This window comes from Numida meleagris, chromosome Z (assembly GCF_002078875.1).
Source record: "Numida meleagris isolate 19003 breed g44 Domestic line chromosome Z, NumMel1.0, whole genome shotgun sequence".
Lineage (NCBI taxonomy): Eukaryota > Metazoa > Chordata > Aves > Galliformes > Numididae > Numida > Numida meleagris.
The window spans coordinates 65,444,994-65,469,456 of record NC_034438.1 but is presented as its reverse complement, the minus strand read 5'-3'; the positions used below and the strand labels follow the sequence as shown (position 1 = coordinate 65,469,456).

The following is a 24,463-nucleotide window of genomic DNA, read 5'->3' as shown; positions in this document are numbered from 1 at the left end:
AAACTAAAAAAAAACCAGCACTAGTGTCTGAGTGAGCATTAACTTATCAGACCATTCTATATCTTGCAGAAAATGTACAGATGGCTAACATTTGTTTTTGTGACTCTTACTTCATGGATATGCTGATTTATAAATATTCTCATGCTCATTTGCTTGGAATCTGTGTTCTGTTTTCTTGTAGGGTTCTCAATTTTAGAATCATAAAATATTTCACTGATAATTGTGCTGGAAGAGGTTAACAGAATAGAAGCATAATTTGTTTGGTCCAGAGAACATAACGTCTCTTATAAGTAGATTTCAATTAAGAAATTTCTACCTTACTAGAGATCTTACATACTAATGAAAGCATTTGGTGAAAATGTTAAGCTGTACAGGGTTTGATTTAATGTAGTGGAAACCGAGAACTGTAATTGTTAAACAGAATTTTGTTGCAAAGTCAGATTGGTAGGGCAGAAATTCAAGAAAAAGTGCAGGGGCACTTTCTTCTGCTTCTGTAATCTGCAGCTAACAAGTTAATCCTTTGATCCTGCAGAGCTCAAAATCTGTTAGATGTCAAGCCTGATGAAAGTCTCCAGGCAGTCACAGGATTTCCCCTCCTCTTTTGTCTGACTCACCAAGCCTAAGCTTATATAGGTATGATATATTATGGCACAGAAAGTGCACTTTGTTTGGCCTCAGGACTTTCTAAAAAGCTAGTTATTGTTGGATATGAAATAATTACATTAAAACATATGTATTTTTGACCTAAGCCTTTGACTACTGCATGTGTGTAGGAGTTGCCCTGACAAATTTAGTCTGGAACAGATACTAAAAATGCCTGAAATATCATTCTCCAGGTGCATACCTCTCCCTGTCTCTCAGTCTCAGCGTGATTCTGGGAGTGCTCGGAGACGCCTGTGATGGGGAGGCCTCCTACTTTTTCTCTCTTCAGTGGTAATACAGAAGAAAGACGTTCAGTTGTTTATTCCTGTGATAGAATGAAAGACAGCAGATCATTTTTCTACATTTTAGTTGCAGAAAGGTGGCAGATGACCTTGGCCTGTGCTGGCTGTTACTGAATGAGTGCACATTGTGGTAGGACGTTTGGCCACTACGAGCAGGTGAGCTGTAGCACTGCTTGCAGGAGTGCACACTTATTGGCAAGTTCCTGAGTCTTTCCCTCTCTGTGACTTGGTGTGACTTGGTGCACAACAGGGCTACTGCTGCCCACTATGGTTATTGACTTGAGATCTTCATTTGCCTGCTGATACACTCTTGAAACACAGAAGAAAAGACAGGTAGGAGCAAGCTCTGGTTTACTCGAATCATTTTAGTGGGCTGTTTATAGCTGTTTACTGTGGATTAGGTACCACTACATTTCAGTAATTGCAGAGTGGGGACAGAAGCTAGCCTGCAAAGTGCCTGGGGAGAGAACACTTGGCTCCAGCATGGAAATATATGGCATCCTGTGTGTGCTATGCTTTTTCACTTGAATGAAAACATTGTGGTGAAAGTGGGTCTACCCTAGAAAGATGTTTCTAGTCAAAGCTCAAATCAGGCAGAGCAGACGCTGGCTAGTAGTGTGATTGCCATCCAAAAAACCTTTTTTACTGGAGATCTTGTTGACATCCTTAAGCAGAATTTGAGGCTGAGTGCAGTAATAGCTCAGGTTTACGACTCCCACTAATGTTACAAATCCTCTCCGAATATTAACAGCAGGCATCATTCTGATGTGAACGACAAAAGCAAGTGTTTTTCCCCCACTGTACATAATTACAGAGGAGATTATGTCCTGGTGAGTCTGAGTTTGTCTAAGTGTGTGAGCTGAAATAAAAAGAACCCTGTGTTTGATAACTCAGCTGATAAAATGTTAAGTCTTGGCTGCACTATGATCAGATTATGAAAGATCAGACCACAGCTGTTGCTCTGTGGGAAGGATTGTCTCCTGGCTGTGGGCTAGCCAGAGACACTCAGCTCCCACTGGTTCATCTGTGTAATCTCTGCCAAGTCACTTTATCTTTTTGGCTGCTTTTAAGTTGAACATTTAAACTACTCAAGCAGTTTTTCTAACTCACATTTGGGAGTTTACCTCAATCCAGCAATAAGGTGAGATTTACTGCCTTTTTCTGACATGTTCTGGTTTTCTTGGAAACGAGACTCTGATGTGGAGTGAGACAGGAATTACAGATGTGTGGATCAGATGTTTTGTGTACTGTGCAACTGTGGGCAGGACCACATGAGATGCATCTCCAAGTCAACTTGTTTTTTAAGTTTCTGCTCCTGGTCTGTATAATGGGAAACAGCACTACCAACTCCTAAAGTTGCGTTATTACAAGCAAAAGTCATTCAGTTTATCTTGGTTTGGTAGATCGGTCAGAACAATAATTTTTGGTTCATTGGTTCTGTTTTGCTAGCCAAAAGAGATTAGATCATAATATGAGAACATACGTTTTCCCTAGACCCTAGCATGCACGTATCTGAGACTATGAGAAGAGTGAAAGTATATGTGATATCTCCCCATTCCCCCATCCTCCAGCAATTTACAGCTTAAGCACCTTTCTAATTTGGAAATACTGTCTTGTGTTGAGGAGCACTTTGTAATATTTTTCTGTGCTTTTACCCAGTTTTTGAACCCATGCATGATAAAGAGTTCATGATAATGTGAGCAGTGGATGGCTAAGAGCAAACAGGTGTATTTTTTTGCAGTCATCAGGGGACTAATGTAGATTTCCACCTGTGTTTTCAGTAGTTTGCAGAAGGACCACTGAAAAAATTCCCAAAAGGCTAAGCCTTGGCCAGAAGAGCTTGTCATCTCTACTCTGCGAGATGCAGCAAGGTGAGATCAAGCAAACGTTTGGGAACTGCTACACTGGAAATACTCCTGTATCAGAAAGAGCATTCACTTCCAATCCCCAAACCCAGAAATGAAACCTTGTACCTCAACAGTTCTCACAGCTTATGTGTTTTCAAAAATTCACTGTTATTACAGTTGAGATGCCTTTTAGTCTTGAATTCTTAATGAATGAATTGTATTATATTTAGTCTTTCTTTATCAATCCATATAGATTTGTAAGGAACAAAATGACATTACACCAACCTTATCTCGCTCTCACAAGCTAGCAAAGTCATGTGGCTAGGGGAGAAACAATACCAAATATCCACACTGTGCAGAGGACACCAATTCTCTTTCACAAAATTTCCTGTTTGAAATCAGAGGTGTGTAGAGTAGAAGGGCTTAATGTAAATATTTTGAAAGAGCCATTTGCAGACTGCACCCAGAGAATATTTTATATGGTCTCCTTGTCCAGTCAAAGGCTGTGTGGAAAGGATGCAAGGCCTGATCTCGGGCCATATTTTGATTAGTGATCCAAATGGCACAGCTGTTCTGGGTTTGACTGGGATGGAGATAACTCTCTCACAGCAGTCTGTGCTGCGCTGCAGTTTGGATCTGTGGCTTCTACCGTGTTAATAACAGACCAGTGTTTTGGCTGTTCCTGAGCAGTACTGCACACCATTAAGGCTTTCTCTTTTTCCCACTTTGTGTCTCAACCAACTAGGCTGAGAGTGGGCAAGAGGCTGGGAGAGGGCTGACCCGGATTGACCAAAGGGATATTCCGTGCCATCCTACCTCGCGCTTAACAATAAACAATGGAGAGGGTTTTTTTTGGTGGGAAGTAGGCATTGCTCAGAATCTGACTGAACATTATGAGAGGTGATGAGTGATTGCCTTTGCATCACTTGTTACGCTGTTTTTTTTCCCCTTCCTTTACTTACTCAAATTTGTCTCAGCTCTGACGTTTTTTTGTTTTTTCTCTTCTCTGCCCTGCTGAGTGTAGGGAGAGGGCAAGTGACTGTGTGGTGGTTGCTGACCATGGTCAATCACCACAATAATAGAGAATGAAATAATGAAATTAACAAAAAGCATAGTTTGGTGACAGTAAAAGGGTGTTTGGTTGCAACTTATGTCTCCGTGGAAGCTGGATTGTATGGTTTGGGGATGGATTGTCTTTCAGCACAATGGCTTCTCCTTGGTTAAATAAGGAAGTAGGATTTTGATGACATGCAGAGTTATGTCTCCTTGCTAAGCTGTTCCAGGCTATAAACATTGTCTTAGTTAAGTAAGGCTCATCTGAATCACCTGCTTTTGCTGCAGATAAAAAGCATGTGCAGATCATGGCAGTGGCTCAGTTGACGTCTGGTAACTTCGGTTGACTCAGACTGTGTCCACTGAGACTCTCTGTCTCACTGCGTTAGTCCCATGCTATGAGATATCTATGATATTTGAACACTCTCATAGAAAGAGAATAATTCACTACAACTTCAGGCTAGATTACCAGTCAAAACTGGCCTAACTCTCCTGATTTGGCTGGTAGATAACCTGACCCATTTTGTTTGACATTTCCCTCCTGCCTTGATGTAACACATCAGAGCGCTGCAGGAATGCAGTGTTTTGCTCATACATCTTCAGGGGATCTTTATTTAGCACGGGTTTTATAACTGCTAGCTGCAGATACGGCAATTTCCTTTGCAGTTTAAGGAAAGATGCCAAAACATAAATGACTGAGTGTCACTGCTGTGTTGTGACAGGGCATTCTGTGAGAAACAGTGATTGATGACATGTATAAAACCAAACCATTGTATGTGCTCTTTATATTGCAACAGTACTTAAAATGTGGGCTGTCAATCAAAAAACAGATTACTTCCACAGTGCTATAATAAGTGGTGGTGGGTGCAGTGAACAAGGTATCAGGGTAAATGTTTTGTTTCTGCACTTCAAACAGCATTAGCTCTTTATTTCCAGCCTGCAGCTAACCATAGTAAAAGGATCTGTGCTATTCATTGCTTGAAGCGTGAGACTTCACTGAGGGCTGCTTGGAGCTCTTTGATGCTGACATGAAAATTAAAGCCAGTTTTAGAAATAGACTGGTTATGTTTCTTTTTCTCCCTGAGCACAGCTAGAGCAAAACCTCAGTGCCCTGTTGCAACGTTTTTCGTGGCTGCAGAATCCTCCAGTTCTCTGTACTTTGCCAAGGGCCTGAGGACCCTTCACAGCAGGTTTCACTGAGTGCTGTGGGTGCAGAGGGCACCTGTCAGTGAAGTCAGAACTCAAGGTTTCTAAGACACTCTCAGTGCCTCTGTCTGTATGGAGGTGAGAAGAGAAATGCTCTTCAGGCCTGGATGCTGTTGCTTTAGATGAGTGGAAAGGGAAGCCACCCAGCTGCGCGCCAAAGTCTGTGTACCACAAGAAACATCTCAGCCAGATTAGGGATGGAGATTGGGCCGCCTTCCTTTCCCCCTGCCTCCCCTCTCAGCAGGCTGGCAGGACAGAGTGGGCAGGAGGAGCAGACACCTGAGCACTGCTGCAGAGCATGGGTGCCCATGAGCTTGGCCTGTGAACAGAGAAGTGGTGGGAATTTTGCCAGGTCCCATACGACTTTGTGGTGTGTAGAGTGGGAGATAACAGGTAAGTGCTGAAGTACAGATATTGGGGTTTCATCTTGCTGTGAGCATGGTAGAGAAAAGACACCAAAATGTATGTGATTTTTGCAGTGAGATAGAGCAAAAAAAAACCTTTCCTCTTTCCCTCTTCTTTATATCTGAGAGAAAAAGAATGCTCCATTTACAAATATAGAAAATAGTCAAATCATTGGAATTTTCCTTCTTTACACATGCTGCTCATCATTTTCTAAAACCATTAAGGCATATCTTATCTATAAGACAGTTCTGCCTACGTGCTTATAAACTGCATCCTTGTAAAAACAGTTTCCACATGCCAAGAAAACAGTCCATAAGTACGCATGCATCACTTCCATGTAAGAAGATTTTCCTTTTATGCTTATGACCAGCCTGAAAATCATTTGTCATTAAAAACCATCTTTGGAGTCACACCTGAGTGCTGTAGTTTGATATGTCACCAATTGCAAGGACCTTTGAATATAGCTTTATGGAGCAGTATAAAGTTGTTTCCTTAATTTGACTTTTTTCTGCAAAATGAGAAAAAATGTTCACGATAGCACTCCATCTGTCAAGGTACAGCTTGATTATGTAGAGAAACTGTATAATGATGTTAAATGCTGACAGTTTTATTTGAAATTTTCTAATGTAAAGTATTACATAAGTTTTTATTCTTGTATATTATTGTCAGTTTACAATGGATTCGTTACTCAGATTGGGCCCAGCATGTGGCACTGGAGTCCACTGAAAAGCCTTGCATTTGTTCTGGAAAGCAGATTGTGTCTAATTGAACTGCTTTCCACAGATCTCTGTGCAAAGTTGTGTCCCAGTGTCATGAGGAGTTCACTTTGTGCCATATTCTAGTTACATCATTTGTAAAACTGAAGTTGACTTTTCAGTCATGTGGCAAGTATGTAACGATGCTTTCAAGTGCTCTTTGTGAAATTCATTTTCGTTTCTTTTTATTCATTCTTTTAAAGGAAATTTATTTGGGGAAAAACCTTTCACACAAGCTTACTGCTCCTTCTGCTTTGTTTTGTCTTTTTCCTTCTCCCTGTTCCAGACCAGGATGAGAGAGCAGCAGAGCTCAGCCGGGAGCAGAACGAGAAGACCATTCGCAGCACACAGACAGCTCTCCGCAATTTCCGCGAGTTCCTCATCTCCAAGTATCCCTCTGAGACCCGAGAGATCTATGTCATCCCCTGCAAAGAGCTCGATGCCTACCTTGCTTCGTTCTTTGTGGATGCCAGGCAGAAGGATGGGTCTGAATACGAGCCAAACAGTCTGGCCAACTATCAGTGTGGGCTGGAGCGATATCTCAAGGAGCACAGGTATGGATACAGTATTACCAGGGATAAGGAGTTCAAGAGGTCCCAGGAAGCCCTAAAACAAAAGCAGATAGAGCTGAGGTGTAAAGGTAAAGGAAACAAGCCACACAAATCCATGAAGCTCACCTTTGCTGACGAGCTTATCCTGCGCAAAAGAGGCTTGTTGAGCCGGTACAATCCTGAAGGGCTCTTGAACCTTGTCTGGCTAAACAACACTAAGGCATTTGGACACTGCACAGGTTTTCATGGGTCCACCCTCAAATGGGGGGACATCCGGCTGCGGGTGACAGAGACTGGGTTGGAGTACCTGGAGTGGATGGGACCGGACAACGGAGATATCAATGCCAAGAGCAAGAGAGGTGGGACGGACTCGCGGGTGTATGCCACCCAGCACTCCCCACAGACCTGTCCCGTGCAAGACTACAAGGAGTACGCCCAGAGGCGGCCTCCAGCCATGCGCTATGAGGATGCACCTTTTTACCTGTCAATCAAACCCGTCGTCAACTTGGCTGCCCTTCACTGGTACAACTGCCAAGCCCTGGGGAAAAATAAGCTTGCCAAGATGGTAAAGACAATGTGTGAGAAGGGCAACATCCCCGGTAGGAAGACCAACTTCAGTGTCTACCAGAGCTGTAGCACACTGTCAGAAGCTCAGAGCAACCAGCTTGTGCTGATCTGCAATAACTTGAGCCAGCAGGCTGCCCAGTCCATGGCAAGCCATAGCAATACTGGCAACTTCATAGTGTCAGCATCCTATGACTCTTCCTCTGACACAGCTTGAAAGAGGGGTATAACCTGGACAGATTTTTCTTTTCTGTTTTGTTTCAAGTGTTGAATTTGTGCCCAATAATACACATCAACTGTGATTGTACACTACTCTCCCATAGCCCTCTCTCCAGTGTTAATTCACTTTATAAAAATATATAAATATATAATATATTTTTCTTTTTACAGATAAGTCAATAGAGATAGTTTAGTAATACTAACATAGTATTTATAGTGTTAATACAAAAATGAAAGTTACTTATGGGTTATAATATAATTGCAGATTTTAAAAGGACAAAAATGGTTCTCAGGCAACACAAGATAGACTGGAAGTACCCTTTTTAACATGCACACATCAGTGACTGTAAATCCCCAGGGAGGCTTACGTAGCAATTCTCTTTTAAAACATTTTTTTGACTTCTTGTTTTAACATGGCCTCCTAGAGTGGAGGAAGTAAACCTACCACTGGCTGCTGCTTCTTACCTGCTGGCTTGTTGTTGATCAGAAATGCAAGGAGATAAGAGATACATCAATGTAAGTCTGTGAAACCATTTACAAGAAGTTTTCTCTGTTTGTTTTTTTTTGTTGTTGTTGTTGCTGTTTGTTTGTTCGTTTGTTTCCTGAGGCTTATTTATGCCAGATGGAAAAAAAAATCTTGAAGTCAGCAAAAGGCTATTTTTAACTTTTGTTTTTGTTGATGATTTTCTGTGATCAAAATGTCGCTGGTATTTAGACTAAAAAGTATTGTTTTCAACAATAAGCAAAGGTATGTTGGCAAAAAACAGTAGTATACATAATTTTAACTGTTTAAGCACTGGTCATTAGTGTTTTGTCACTGTGTATACTTAATGTAAAATCTACTGACTTTGATCCGCTCTTCCAGTATTCTTGGGGATGCAACTGTGCAGAAAAATCTATTCTATCTTCTATCTCTATTCTATCTTATCCCAAACCATCTAGATAAAATGCATCAAATATGTCTTAAGCCATCATTTGAAATCCACTAAAAATAACATAGGGAGCATAAGGATAGTTTCATATTTTCTACAGAAGACTAAAGAGATGAGTAGTTTTAAGTACTGGAAAACAATTCAAAATCACTTATACATAATCAATTTTCATTGCAGACAATGGAAATTATGTGTGTGATTCTGAGGTTAGAATTTGGTCCTTTAAAGCCTTGAAATAATGAATGCTACTGTTCCAGCATGTGACTTTGTAACATAATTGTTCTATGAATACAGGGAAAACACTAACAAATTAAGTGTGTCAATGAACCGTTACCATTCTTGACCTTTAAAATGGTGTATGGTACCTCTCCAGTAATTCAGCTTAGTTTATTCAGCGTTACAGATGGAAATGTTCCACTAGCATATCCTAGAGATGTGGTAAGTCTATAGTCAAGTCCCCTGACATAGTCCGGTGTCCTCCAAAGTCCCTGAAAGTCTCAGCCTCAGCTCAAGTCCCATGGGTGTTGCATCAAACTGTTACTGCGGGCTTGTTTTATTTTTGCTTTTGTGTTTCTTTCAACTTCTTAGCTTTTATTTCTTTACATTCCATCCTATCTTTTACGTTGATTAAATCTACAACTGTGCAGTAACTTTAATCATTGCTAATTCCAAGAAAAGGTGAAACAAAGTAATGGAAAGAAATAAATGTAACCCACCTGGTGCCATTTAAAAGTGGTTTTCAGAGTAGCTAGGATGAAGTGTTCCTGTGTATGAAGGAGGTGGCAGAACACCTGTACCTCACTTAATCCTGGAGGTCTGTTTTGGGCAGGGGGTGGTTAGCAGATGTCCCATAGAATGTTTGAGAACAGAGATTTCTTCTCTAATAAGCATCTGTCCTCCCAGGAAGCTTTCTGCGGGTGGTACAGCCTGAGTGGTCACTCTGCTCTGCACAGCAGAGCTGGTACAAAGTCTTGGTGCGCTGGGTGCTGACTGTCCCAGGGTCTGGCATGTCATGGCAGGGTAATCACATTTGCAGGCCTGAGGTAGCTGACTCTCGGGGCTGCAAGGTAGGCATTGGTGTGACAGGCACTCAGATTGCAAAGCTGTGCTTTTGTGGCTGTGTTCTGAGGCTTGAGACAAAGCATTGCCACTTCTGAAGTAACTGCAAGTACCTGTGTCTCCATTGCTGTGACAAATCTGGTGAAGATGAAGGAGAGGGAAACACAGCTGTGAACTCGGTGTGCAGCCAGCCAGCCTGGCTGCTGGTTCCAGATGAGGCCAGCCAGTTGCTTGCTGCGGGCACAGCCTTGTCTTTTCAGGGCAATGCTTTAATGAAAACAATTTTGCGTGGCTGATGTTGCTCTCTGTAGGATTTCATATGCTGTTTGCTGCTGAGGACTCAAGTCACTGGTCTCTGTACACAGTGAGTGCTGGGGTCTCATGCTAGAGAGCTCATTCATGATGGCCTGTAGAGCTCTGCCAGAGAGCTTCTAGAAAAGGTTTTGCTCTCAATTTCCCCCTGTGCTCACCTCTCAACTACTGCAGGACCTAACCCATCTTCCCTTCCTCTGCAACAGTACAAAGCCAGGTACCTTCTGGCCTTTGTGGAGCAGCACATCTCAGCATCACGTCTCTCCTCGTCTGCACACCCTCCCCTCTTTGCTTTGAAATTGTACAGAAAAGTAACTACCCCATGATGTGGCTCTCTGCTGTCTCTCCCCACAATGCATGAAACCAAACAACCAAATTGTTCTGTAATTATCAGACCTAGGGCTTGGAAATAATACACAGTTTCTCTGGTTAGGACTTATTACTTCACAGTGGGCTGCTTTGTGTGGACTATTAAGTGTGGTAATCCCACACATTTTCTTGTCTCCAAGAAGGCAGATCACTGGCTGCAGATGATGTGCAGTGCTGCTTGTGATCTCTAAAGTGCTGGTTCACATCTACACTGTAATTCACCCCCAGCACAGATCCTGACCCTGACTCCAGCAAGTGGCTACAAAGTGCTCAGAGTGACCAAGAAAGAGATGGGTACTGCTGGGTTTTGAGGTGGAAGGAAGGGGAAAAAAAAAAAGCATTTCACATGATTTTTACACTCTCAACTCCATGCACTGTCTGCGTTGCTTTCTGCAGTTTTAGGATGGTTTGTGCCTTATTGTGCTGAGGCATTGTCTCTGATAATGTTGCATGTCAGCAACTTTTGCATGCCTGGCTAGGCGATAAAGTGTGGAGTATGTGTGCTCATTGCAGGAGCCTCACTTCTATAAGGGCTGTGTTTTCTCTGCTTTGTGGCATCTGCAGTAACTCCAGCCTCCAGTGGTGCTGATGGCAGGTTGCCTGGCAAATTCTGGTGAGGCAGCCCCAGATAGACTACTTGTTGAAGCAGTTAAACACATATGGCCAAAATATGATGCCCAAGTAGTATCATACTCCAGAAATAGGTATGTTATCTTCAAATGGCATTTAGCACCACATATTGCCCAGTCTTCATTTGCGGATGGTTGCAAGGAATTGAGTGGTGACAGCCTAATTAATTATCATCTGTATTAAGTCCTTGGGAGTGTCATTAACCCACTGGGAGGTATACTTATGATTTAAAACACTGTCATGGTTTTGTCTCTGCTTGGCAGGGGAGTAGTGTCCCAGCTGCTGTGTTGCTGCTTACGGATGACAACCCATTTGCTTGCTGTTGTCTCCCAGTGCTTTGAGGGTGTCAGAACCTGCTCACCAGTAAGTCTCATGCTCACCATCATGGTGTGGATCTGCCCCAGTAAAAAACCATAGGGGGATGGCCAGGGGGTAGTGCTGCATTTCTACAATCATAGTATCATAGAATGGCTTCAGTTGGAAGAAGCCGTAAAGGTTGTCTAGTCCAACCCTCCTTCTGTGACCAGGGGTGCTGACTGCTAGATCAGGCTGCCCCAGTTCCCAATCAGCCTGGCCAATCACAGCTTCTCTGGACAACTGTGCCAGTGCCTCACCACCTTCTGAATAAAGAATTTCCTCCTAATACCTAATCTGCAAGCCTTTGTCTCTGCCTCAGGCCTGGTGTGTCCCACCATAACTCTTGATACCCACTACCTCTTACCATGAAATCAAGAGACCAGCTCTCAGAACATCGTTCGGCTCCTACCCAGCACTGCACATGTGGTGGTGGCTGGGTGGGTGACTTGCAGAGATGCCTTGCAGGCACATGACAGTGCTCCTTTCTCCTTTATTTTTCCCTTCGTATTTTCCTGACTTTCAGCATCCTCTGATCTGGTGTTGGACCTCTTCAATGAGGTCCAGCCTCTTCAGCTCACTAGCCCAGGAGAAAACATAGCACAAAGAGGGGGAAATCAAGATAGTTCTCTGCCAGATTACTGACTTGATTCTGCTCAAAAATTGATGTGCAGCTCCAGTGGGAGATGCAGAGGAAGATGTTCCTTGTCTAAAGACTGCAGTTACTGCAGCTTTGGAAACCCCCCAAAGGGTTAATGCAATGGGAGAGCCTTCTGTATAGTTTTCAGCTAAGTTGGTTGCCTTCAGAACCATTACTTTTGCATGTATCTGTGGCTTGCACAAAGTGCTTCTACTCATCACAGTAGCTGAAACTGAAATTCTTGATATCTGGGTTTTGCAAACTGTCTGTTTAATTTTCAAATACAAATGTATGCAACACAATGTGTTTTTAAGTACAGGAGAATGAAATACTGTTCTGAACTACCTTGTAGACTACATTATGAAGCATATCTAAAATAACAGCACATACCTTCTTCATTTGCACAGTGCAATAATTCTGTGATAACATCTGTGCCATTGGAATATAGGACAATCTAACAATGGAAGTAATGTCCCTGATGCACATTCTCCTTTGTGAAGAATATCAGTGCTTTTGAGCTATTTTGTATCTTTATTTTTAGAAGCTGCTTATCACTGGTATTTAGTCCACAGTGTAGTTCCCACTTATTTGTCTTAGAAAGGAGTGTAGAAAGTGAGAACTGAGCAGCAAGTTATACTGCTGCTTGCCCCTTCCTTGCCTGTTTGTGACTGTCTTCCACCATGGGTTGTGCAAGCAATGTGTGAACACATGGAAGAGTGGGTGTTGTGCCATGCCAGAGCCTGAGCTGCCCCAGTCCTCGGAGCAGCCCTAAGGAAACTGAGGTTCAGGAGGCACTACATTTCCTCTCTGCCCAGCTTGTATTTACCCTTTTTTTGTCTCCCTGCCTGAGGACATCCCATAAGTGCATTGACTGATATGATTAATGGTGTGTGGGCTGGTTATTCCCCCTGAAATCAGCTGCAAGTGACCGTGGCTGACCAGCTGGTCTTCCTATCCCCAATATCCCTCTCACCATCCCTCTGTCCCTCTAACATTCCTCTCTCCTGGTGTTTGTGACACAGGGGAAGGGGACTGCTCTGTGGAGGGCAGCCCAGACTTCCCTCCCTGCTATCAAGTGACCTTGTGCTTTGGGGATAACGCACTCAGGGCAGGCTGCCTCGCTTCGAGTGCATGCGGTCTGTGGGATACTGCACACCAGCACTCAGAGGCTTGCACCTCTTGTTTCCCAACACTCTGCCTTTCCCTTCTTCTCTGCTTTTTGTGGGAGTGCTTTCAAATCATAAAAGGAGATGGAACTCTGTGATGTATTGAGGGCCAGCCCTTGCATCTGCGCACTGGCCTACCACTGGTGTCTTTACACTGAGTAGAGATGACTGATGCTCCTCTGTACCTACATCCTGGACTGACACCGGAGTGGGAATCACTTTGTCTTAGGCAGTATGGGCTCTAGGAAAGCAGGACCTCCCTGATGCCCTAAGGCCATTTGAATGTATGGGAAGGAGGAGTGCTGACAGGACACAGAGCTGAGGTTTGATTTGCCTGAAATGAACCAATACACGCTAGGTCAGTGGGGATTCAGCTATACACTACTAAGTGTGGCTGGCAGTGGATCTGCACTTTTTAACAAGGGTTCTTTGTTAAGCATTAGCGTTAACAAGGTAGTTGTCATGCTTAATGTGCGTTGCTGTTGTTGTTCTTAAAAAGGGGATGTATTTTCTTTTATTTCTGTGCTTTCATGTATGTGCTGAATCTACACGCTCTACTGAGGAAGAGTGTGAAGAGAAGTCAGTCCAGCATAAAGCATGGCTATCTTCCAAGCAGGAGAACTGGGACTGCACTTTCTGGGGATGGTCCCCGTGCACCGAGCCTGCCCTGTGGCCAGGAGCACTGCCACATCAGCCAGTATCTGCCACACATCTGATGGCCCTGTGCAGGGTCAGCGTGGGTGTCACCGCACCACCCTCTGAAAAATGAGAGCCCTGGGCCAGCCTGGCAAGGCCACTGTGCTTCGGCAAGCTGAGCAGGGGAAGGCTCCAAGCACAATTCAGCGATGGTGCTGTCCCCGTGTGTGTGATGGACATATACGACTGGCACATGGGGCTGTGTGTATCTTTGCATGGATTTTGGAAAGCTGAGGACCAGCAGGAATGTGGAGGCTGGTTCTTCCTGATGCTGTACAGCATAACATTAGCTGGCAGTGGAGTGAGCTTTTAGAAGCAGACAGGTTTCTCAGAGCCCCAACAGACAGTGTAGCTGCATGGCTGCCAGCTCCACGAGTGAAACCAGGTGCCGGTTCCATCCTGCCTCTGGGGCTCTGCTGAGGTTGTCCACCAGCACCTCGACTCTTCTGAAGCCAATGGACAGGCACTGACTGCAGCACAGTGCGGGAAGCTGGAGAGCCCCACAGCTTGGAGATGTCTGCGAGCTTGTTGAAAAAGCTGACAATAGCCATTCACTGGAATATATTCAAAGCAATGGGGATGTCTAAAGCTTTAACTCCTAATTTGATGGGGAAAAAATCAGTTTGGCACAAAATGTGCTTGTTACGTGAACTGGTAGGGTTTTAACAGTCTCTAGAGTCTATGTCTCAAGTCAGGAATTTATGTTCTCTGTTTTCTCACTGAATTGTTTAATGTTGGTCGATAATACAGACAAATTTTGTTTTATTATATAACTGCCATTAAATGAGCTGTCTGTGCATTGGAAATGGACTTACTGTTTCCAGGGGATTAAGACACTGTTACCTTCTCTTTTATTCTGGTGCTCAGCATTCATTACACAGCAGTCACTGGTTTCTGAAAAAATCAGTACCTTTTCAGATCTGTATTTGATCTGTTGTAATTAATAGAAGATTCATTCACAGTGCTTGGGATTTAGTATGGTAGATGCTAACTCTCATGCTAACTTTCATGCTGCCTGGGGATTCCCAACCTCTGGGATTTTTGGCTAGCTCTATTTTGTACAGTCCATAAACACCAGGCCAATAACCAAACTGCCAAGCCAGGGAAAAAGAATCAAGAAAATACAAAACATTCTTCACAAATACTGTTTTATTCTTTCTTACACTAGAAAAAATGAACTCAACATTAATTTTACTGACGCTATCTTCACCATTTCAGCTGTTCTTTTTGTGAACAGGGAAGACTGCGGTGTTCCTCATGCCTAGAATTTGATCTGCTTTGTGAAGGCTGTGATCCTGCTGAGATTGTCTTCTGCATCATTGTAGCGTTCTCAGCTGGCTTAAATCATGTGTAGCCTTAAGTAGTGCCAGGTCTGCTCCACATTGCTCCTGCCAGGATTCTTCCTTCTCTTGTACTACGGTGTGTCCAGACGGGGCTGCTCCGCACAAGGCTGGGTGTGTGGGTGTGAAATGCAGAGCAGAAATACCCACAGCACTCAAGACTCGCAGGCAAATCGTGACACAGAATGTGTTACAAGAGTCCGCAAGCTGGCATGGGGAGAAGTGAGAAGTGGATGGCAGTGCCCGCAAGCCCCAGTGCTGCTGGTGGGCAGCGCTTGGTGCCGGCCCTGCAGAGCTCAGTGAGGAACGCAACCCCAGGCCTCATGCTTCCACCCACCTTGTCACAGATGGGTCTGAAACACGCAGGAGAGGGCATCACTCAGCCACTGCTTCATTGTCAGGGCTTATCTGTGCCTGCATGACCCATATACCTCAGGGTCATCTCGAGACCTATCAGGCAGACCAGTTATTCAAGGCATAAAACAAAGATGGCAAAATATCTGAGTGTAGTGAAGGCAGTGGAAAGGCAGTGGAAAAGCCTGGCAAATGCAATAAAAGTGTTTTTTTTCTAAGGAAGCCAGGGGTAATCCTCATCTTTAAGCCATCCTTTAATATCCTATTTTGTTTTACACTGGAATTAGAAAATCTTTTCCATTTGTTTTAATTATCTGCTGACTTTAATTCTGCCTTTGAAAAATGCTTTTGCTATGACAACCCCAGTTATCGTGGTGATTAGTGTTAGGGAAAAACAGCTAAAGTAAAGCTTTTATCTTTCCGGGCATGCAGTGTTTAATCTTTCTAATCTTTTAATGTGAATGTGTTTTCTCCCATTCTGAAAATTGACAAGATTAGGACTGTCTCTCCCAAAATAGCAGTTCAAAAGCATGTTTTGCTTAAGCATAGCTGGTACAGTACATAATCAACTAGCAACATGTGAGAATTCTTGTAAGTGACTGATTGATTCTGAGTTAAACCTATGTCTAAGGCTAACTTCCACGTGCCGACTTTTCTAACTCTGCCTAAACTATAACAAGTCAACTTTTTTAAGAACAGTTTGTAAAAAAAGTAGATTTTAATTTTTTTTTGTTTTATATAAAAGAGATGTTAAAAGTTTCACTGTTTTGCCAAACAATAATATTTCTATGCATTGTGTCATTCGGTGGTGTTGCTGTTGAGATTTTGCATGTTTTCTAGACGTTCTGACATCCGTGCATTTATGTGGTACTTGTAGAAGTGCTAACCATTGCTGCTGTGATCACCACCACTGACAACTGAGAGCTGTACTAAGAGGCTGTGCCAGTCAGCAGGTATTTCTGTGTGTGCCATGGTAAATCTCTGCATTCTGCCGTTGTTTCCTGTGTTAAGCTGGTGTTCGGTGCCTTCTGGAGAAGGAACCAATACTCTGGTAGACAGGAGGTGCCAAACATCTCGTGTCTTCTTCTGAACAGCTGATCACTTATCAGCTTGATGCTTAAAAAAAAAGTATAAAAAAAAATCTCTTGAACATTAATTTTAATTTGCAATAAGGAAAAAAAAAAAAAAAAGATGCCCAAACAACTGCCTTGATAAAGCTAAAGGCTCCTGCAGCCATCTGCCAGCTGTGAATGTGAGGGGCAAGGGAATGCGCAGCACCCAGTGTTCCTGTGGGTAACAGATCCGGCGATTAGCCCAGCCTGTGAGAGCTGTTGTGGAGCTTGCTAAAAATGCCTGCTAATGAAAGCAGTCCTCTGATTACCTTAAGAAACTGCCAGCTCTCCTAGCAGCTGTGGGCCTGCTCCTGTAAACAAGTGTCAACCTGGTCAAGTGGTGGATTCCAGTCCCTTTCCCGCCTCTGCTGAAGCCATGCTTTGCTGCCAAATGAGCCTTGGATTCAAGCCCACGATTTTTGGTCTCATTCTTTCCAATTGCTTTCGTGGCAGACGAGCCCTGTTTATCAAAATTCTGACACTGCATTTTCAGCTCCTTTTCCACCTTCCCCTTAGAATCTGGCAGCATAGCAGATACACACACACACAGAATTAATTTTGACTTCGCTAAGATTTTGACAGGCTGAAATCATACCATATTGTATTTGTACAACAGAAACAAGCTGTGAAGGAAATCGTGATCTGTCACAGATCCCTGCCGCCAGGCACGGTCAGCTGCACCTAGTCTGCTCTGAAAATACCATCTTATGTGGAAACAGTAAAAGTCTGTAGCCATTGGTTCTGCATCTCTACTGAAGGTGAAAGTCTGCTAAACATCTTGAAAAGGTTTTTCAAATCAGAATAGCAAGTTTCCAGAAAAAAACTGTGTGACTGGGACATTAACAGTGAAATGAATTCATCCTTACTGCTCTGAAGCCATCTCTGCTCCTCCATGCAAGGCAGTTTATAGCCCTTGGGCTGCAAAATACTTCCCCCAAAACAGAGTTTACATGACAATTTTTGAAGTTGCCATTCATTTTTGTGGCACCTGGGACATTTACAAAAAGCAGTATTGCAAGGTGCAGCCTGGACCACCCTGTCCATGTAGCAGTCCTCTCTCACAAACTGATGGATTCAAGGTGCGGCCTCCCCTCGAATACTGCATGCATTTCTGGGCTCTACAATATAGAAATGATATTAAGGTCCATGAAAGAGTCCAGAGGACAGCAAAAAATCTAGTAGAAGGTCTGGAAGGCATGTTCTGTGAGGAGAGGCTGGGCATGCTTGGGTGCTCACTGCTCTGCAGCTCCCTGAGTGGAAGCAGAGGGACATGCTGGGCTCTGCTCCCTGGTGGGACAGAACATGAAGGAATGGCACACAGCTGCACCTGGGGTAGACGAGACTGGACACTGGAACGCATTTCTTTACCATGAAGGCAGTCAAACGCTGAGACAGGCTTCGTAGAGGTGACTGATGCCCCACAGCTGTCAGTGGCCAAGGGGAATTTGGAGAATGCCCTCAGTAATGTGCTTTAACTGTTGGTTAGCCCTGAAGTGCCCAGGCAGCTGAACTTGATGGTCTTTCACAGACCCTTCCAACTGAGTTGTTCTAAACATTCCTAGAACATTTCTCAAGATCTCAACCATCCAAAAGTGATTTGGATCCTTGAAGCCTTTTGCAGTACCTCAGTTCCCATCTCTTAGATGGAATGAGGCTCTCCTCAGAAATAAAGGGCTATTTTATTGCTCGGAAATCCAGTGGCTTCTTCAGATGCTTTCTGCCAGCTGAGACCAGCTGCAATGTGTTTCTCTGTTGTTTTTGGTCTATAGCAGCCATGTGCGCATGAACACAACTCCACAAGTGCAGTGACTTTTTGCTCTGTAGAACTCCTGCCTGCATGGCCCTAATATTAGATGTGCAGGGCAGTGACAGAGGGTCTTATTTCCTGCATTTCTTCTGTTTATAGCTAGGTCAGTCTTGGTCTCCCCAGTCCCACCAATTGCAGAAATCAGTTTACCAATTGCAACCTACTGTAGGGAACCTGCTTTGGAGTGGAGGCTCTCCAGAAATCCCTTCCAACCCCTATAATCCTGTGATTCTGCAATTCTATTTGGTAATTGGTCATTATAGCTCCTTCCTACATGTTGGCCCAACCTGTCAAAAGGTGTATCAGGTTCCTGGAGAGCTGGAGCTGTATATTCCTGTCTTCAATTTGGCTGTAGATACATCTATACTGTCTGCAGCGTAGATTTGAATCAGAAAAGCAACCAGTACCATTTCTGTAGCTCTTTGCATGCTGGAAGTCCAGTTGTTGTTCTACAGATGCAGACGTGGCATTAGGTTTTAGCCTCCTGCCTGCGGTGTGTCAGAAGTTTTCCTGGCATTTGTTCATTTTTCACCACAGCTTGCTGATTTCAAGAAGCAAACAGGATGATGTTGATGCTGTCCTGAATTAGATGCCACTGCTCCATCAGCACGATGCTTTCTGTGTACGTGTTGTCTGTCATAAGCTCTTGTAATTGCAATTTGTCCTAAGTGCACTATGCTGCAGGAAAAGCTTTTTGCTTTTTTTTTTTTTTAATTAAATAATGAAGTGAAACTCTGTCGCATTTCTGTCTTTGCTGCTGAAGGGAAACAAGAGAGAATTTATCTATCCAAACCCTATTGGAATTTGGGGACTTACTTTTAGCTTTCTTTGGACCCTTTGCAAGCCCAGTTGTAATCCACTATATAAGGCAGAGATGTTAACATGAGCAGTGATACATTTCTAACACTAAAAATGCAGTTTTGTGTGGCACCTTCTAATACAGACCTCTTGCCTCTGCCTTTGGGAGTTTATATATGCAATGGCTTGTTAAGAGGAAGGAAGATCTCAATACATTTTAATGCTTTGCAAATCCAAAATATCTGAGAAAGGGAGGTAGTTCACTGGATTTTTTTTCTGAAAACATCAGGAAAATCATCAGCCACGGTCCTTGTTCAGAGCTACCTGTTCAAGTTTGGTTCATTCTGGATCTGGAAAAAAAAAAAAAAAATGAAGAGATCTGGAAAAAAAATGAAGAAAAAGGCTTCACTGGTGTAAATGAGGAAAGATTCCATAGCATCCTTCAGCCCCAGGTCCACAGCTGGGTTCCCAGGTCTGCCAGCCCTTTTACTTGATGGCTGGATGGGTTGTAACTCATGCGGATGCCACATTGCTCTTTCTGCAGCACATTCTTAAGAAGCACACTTCAAACTGGGTAAGATCCGTGAGAACAATATCTTCATCAATGTCATACGACACTTTTGTGCCAGTTGTACTTTTCTCCCCTGCTGCAAAATACTCCACTCCTCTTTACTGGGGGTGGAGCAAAGGGAGCAAAGGAATGCTTTACTGCTGTCTGTTGCACCACACTTCAGCCAGATGACTCCTTGGCTTCCTTGAAAAATGCTCCTTTAGTGATTGAGTACAAAAGTACACTCAATAAGAAGACAGTAAAACCGAGAGGTCTTTTTAAAATATTTTTTAATGGTCTGAATTTCATCCCTTGCTCAGTTATCCAATAATTAGGCTTTTGTGAAGCATGAGTTCACTCGTGTGTTAATTGGAGTATGACATTCACATTCACCAGTCTGCAAATTCCAAAGATACTCTGATCTTTATCACGCTTCAGCTCGGTTTTTGTTCCCCTGTAATAATCTTTAACGTGTCTGGTTCTGCTGCCTTAGAGGTTGATTTCACTGTCCGTACAACATTTGCTACTATTGTAGTGTGACTTTTTTATTTCTGTTTTTTAATATTTGCATCGGTACAGCCTTAACCTTACAGAATCAAAAATCATTTCAGAGATAATCAAGATAGTCATTGATGTCTGTGATAAGTGCATGCTTTATTCACAGTATTTTGTCTGTAATTTGGTGTAGCGACCGATTCTCGTATACTTAATAAACTGTCTTCTGCAAAGTTGACTGCATTGTTTAATCAAATGCAAACAATTTACTTGGAATTTTGAGGTACATTGGTGTGAAAAGCCTCACAGTCCTCTCATAGTTCTCAAGTACAAGTATCAGCATAGGGGGAAGTTCCTGTGGACCTGTGAGGCATTTCGATTAGCAGAGTGCAAATAGGCTCAGCAAGAAATAGCTGCTGCCATGCCCTGCTTTACCTCTGGGGTCGTGTTACAGGGAAAAAATTAAACAATTGCTTACGTCCTTCCCTGCTTAGGAATGTGCTTAAAAACAAGCTTGACTTTAACTGTGTGCTTATTTAATCTACTTTAGTATGAGTGAAAGCATATAAACTAAGAATGTTTTGGGAGTCAAGGCATTTTCTGGAACCTGGTCTCGTTTCATCAGTTCCAAGACACAGGAGAACTTCCTAGAATGAAAGAACCACAGAATGGTTGGGTTGGAAGGGACCTCAACGCCCGCCCAGCCCCAGTCCCCTGCTGTGGGAGCGCTGCCACCCAGCAGCTCAGGTCAGAACAGGGCCCTGTCCAACCTGGCCTGGAGCTTCTCTGGGCAGCTGTGCCAACTCACCACCCTCTGTGTGAAGAATTTCTTCCTAACATCTCACCTAAATCTCCCCTCTTTTAGTTTAAAACAATCCTCGCTTGTCCTATCAGTGTCAGACTATGTAAAAAGTTGGTCCCCCTCCTGCCTGTAAGCTCCCTTCAAGCACTGGAGGGCTGAAGTGAGGTCTCCCCAGAGCCTTCTCTTCTCTAGACTAAACAAGACAAGCTCCCTCAGCCTTTCTTCCTCATAGGAGATGTGCTCCAGCCCTCTGATCCTCCTAGTGGCCCTCCTCTGGATGAGCTCCAGCAGTTCCGCATCCTTCTGTTCAATTGCACGGTCTGCTCTCCATGCAGTTTTGTTTTAATGTTGATCTAGAATAAAATTAAATGTGCCTCCAAGGATGAACTTCTTTTAAGACAGGTGCTTCTCAGGTTGGAACATTGAAAATAAGGCTTTGAAATTAAAAGAGAAGAACATAAAGGCAATTAAACCTCTCATACTCTAAAAGAGAAGCACCTCAAATGGATAAACAAAACAAAACTTTGACAGCTCCATGGAAGTTCCAAAGCTCCATGGAAGAGCTGCTGTTCATGGGGTGATGGCTGTGTTAGAGGAGGGTGAATTCTGCCATACAAAAAATAAATAAATAAATAAATAAAGCAAAAAGCAAAATTGTTCCGGTGATCAACGTGTTGGGGTTGGGGGCCATGATAGCAAGAGCTGAGTGACAGTGTGGGTGTAGAAGAGAGGAAAATGGTTCCATCAGGTGTTCTGCAGATGGATTTCCATCACCTGGAAGATTCCCCCAAATAAATGCCTGAGTGCTGCCTGCTGCAGTGCTGCCCTCCAGCACAACAACCTCTGAGGGGCAGCAGCACCTTTCCAGAGGCCCTGCAGTTGTTCCAGTGACAAGTGGCTAAGAAAATGCAGAGGCCTTGGGGTGAAGAGGAAGACAAGTGAGGCATGGGCAGGTGAAGGCCAGGGGCCTGTAAGGAGCTGGTGGTTTGTTTTGTAATATACGTCAAAGAGAAACAGGGCTTGGCTGCCATCCCTGGAAAGGGGCACATGATTTCTTCTTAGAGTAATCTAGTGGTTTACTACACTACAGCTTACACTAATTGCTTAGTTTTCAGAGAGAATAATTAGGAGGAAAACAAAACAAAACAAAAACCCTCAAGCTATGTATCAGAAGATAGGGCTATTTATGTGCAGGCATTTTGTTCTAGGAGCTAAATTTCATCAGATACCTGGGGGAGAATACACACTGCAGAGTGGCAGCACATGGCACCTACTTACTGCTTGTCCTCTCACTGCTGCGAAGAAACTACACACGGAAAAGACAAAATCCTATGTGTCACATCAGAGCTCCTTCTGTACTTGCAAGTACAACAATTTTTATTATTCTTGTCCCCATACAAAAGGACAAGCAGAATAGGATGGGGAAATCCTGCCTGGGATATATACCCATGGAAAAGCAGGCAGATGCCTGCAGTGTTTGGAGGAAGGATGCTGCTGGCCGTGGAGCTGTTAACCCGGTGACACAAGGTGATGAGATTCACCTGCATGTAGAAGGAGATATCTGTGTGTCTGGGCCTTGGCAAGGGACACTTGTCAGTATCTGCTCATGGGAGCTGCCCTTACTTAGGACGCTGAGATTTAAGGAGAACTCAGCAATTTTAGTGTCCAGCTTTTTTGGCTGCCTCCACTCCTCCTGTCACCAGCCACATGCACCACGGTTCCCAGCCTCCCCACGGAGCAGAGCATTAGGTATCTAGACATGTTGTGCATGCATTTAAACTAAAAAGGTCTGGCAAGGAGTAGCTACAAACCATCAGGTAACAGCTGTCTGGGCAGAAGTAGGGGGTGTAACAGTTTTGGCAAGCAGTGACAAATCTGTTTTTCCTTTATGGTATATCATCTCAGTGACAGACATTTGGCAAGAAGGGCTTCTGCCTCTGTAGATGGCCATGCTGTATGGTTGTTCCAGGTTCTGTAAGAAGCATGGTGTCAGACAGACAGCAATTTTCTCAGCCATCATTGCTGAGGCATTTAATCACTGCCTGCTCACATATAGAGCCCACATCCCCTGAAAAGTGCCCACTGAAAATAAACCCTTGGATGACCTCCAGAAAGGTGAAGGCAAAAGGTACTGGGGTGAAGGAACAGGGCTCTGATTTTCATGCTAGGTATCTTCTATGCTTGCAATTTACTCATGCAGTATCTACGGTGGTGGTGAGTCAGGCAGCCTGAGTTATGCACATAAAAGTGCAGCGTCGTGGGACCTGATCCAGGCCTGCAAGCGCTGATCCAATTACAAGTCAGTGTTTCTTCAGTGCCAGTGTTGTTAAGGCCCTTCTGAAAACAGGATGTATATTCCTGCCCACCTAATATTTTTCCAAATTCTGTCTGACAGGTCCTGGTGAGAACTTGTGTCCACACTCAGTAGGGTGCAAGCATGGTTAGTGCCTCCTGGCAGTGCCCCAAGGCCTCTACTGAGTAATGCATGAGTGTTCAGACATCTATTAATGCCCTCAGAGCATCACTCAGCTGCTGACAGGCAGTGTCAGCAGAGCTGTGGCACGGTGTGCAGGCACTGACACCAGTGATGAAAGCTCGACGGTGATGCCCTCATCTTTCAGCAGAGCCTGTGCACAGATGCACTTCAGATGTAAGACTGCAGCCTTTTTCATCACTCCTCTGCACTCTCTGAGAATGAAGGTGATAAAGTGTTTTCTCTTGGACAAAAGAAGTGCTGATAAAATAACAATAATAACAATAGAAAGGATGCATAAAAAACAGGAGCGAAGATTTCCTGCTGGGGAGGAGAATTGGGTAGCTCTTGTTTCAACCTTCTGAAAATACCACAGCCTTGTACGCGGTAGCTGAAACATGCCTGCCATCACAGTGCCTTCCGTTTGTTTCATTTTTGTTATGCTAAGATTTCTTTGCTGCAAGTATTAAAGGTATGTGCTGTTCACAGTAGCCTTCACTTTCCAAACTTGGCTATACTTGCAGGCCTTTGAACAACTCGTACTGATTTGTATAGTTCCTGAGTTTATAAGGATTGCTCAGTGCAGCCCTTCACAGCTAATGTGCACAGGGCTGCAAAACACATGAGCTACAGCCCTGTGGAAAGTAGACTTGAACTATAGTGGGTGTAATAAAATTATAGTGGCATCATAAAAATGTATTACTCTTTCATAAAGGAAATTCAGTGTCTGAATATCTACAGGAAGGTTCTTCATCAATCTTCTTTCAGCTCCTCTCTGTGAGGCTGGGGTTCTCCTTTTGAGGAATGTACGCTGAGTGTCATCACTTAAATCATAGTGTTCATCAAGGCCCATGGCCCACTGAAACATAGGGCCTCATCTGTTGTGCCCACCAGGGAGCAGACAGTGGGCTGAGTGGAAAGCCCAGAAACAGCGGCAGCAAATCATAGGAAAAACTATTTTTAATCCCCTTCCTTTCCTTCCTTCCTTCCTTCCTTCCTTCCTTCCTTCCTTCCTTCCTTCCTTCCTTCC

At 43.8% G+C, this 24,463-nt stretch overlaps 1 protein-coding gene across 33 annotated transcripts in view; it reads left to right on the top strand.

Annotated features, from left to right (window-relative positions):
* The window catches only part of KIAA1958 (KIAA1958 ortholog), a 76,423-nt gene that overhangs the window by 45,487 nt on the left and 6,473 nt on the right, over positions 1-24,463 (top strand). For 29 of the 33 annotated variants that reach the window (XM_021379379.1, XM_021379376.1, XM_021379369.1 and 26 more), the window contains 2 exons: positions 2,726-2,815; positions 6,497-20,394. In XM_021379379.1, coding sequence (XP_021235054.1) covers positions 2,726-2,815; positions 6,497-7,542 — 1,136 coding nt within the window. In that variant the 3' untranslated portion in view covers positions 7,543-20,394. Of the gene's footprint in view, positions 1-2,725; positions 2,816-6,496; positions 20,395-24,463 lie in introns of those variants that run through there. The other 4 variants (XR_002433104.1, XR_002433105.1, XM_021379380.1 and 1 more) reach the window with 4 other exon arrangements.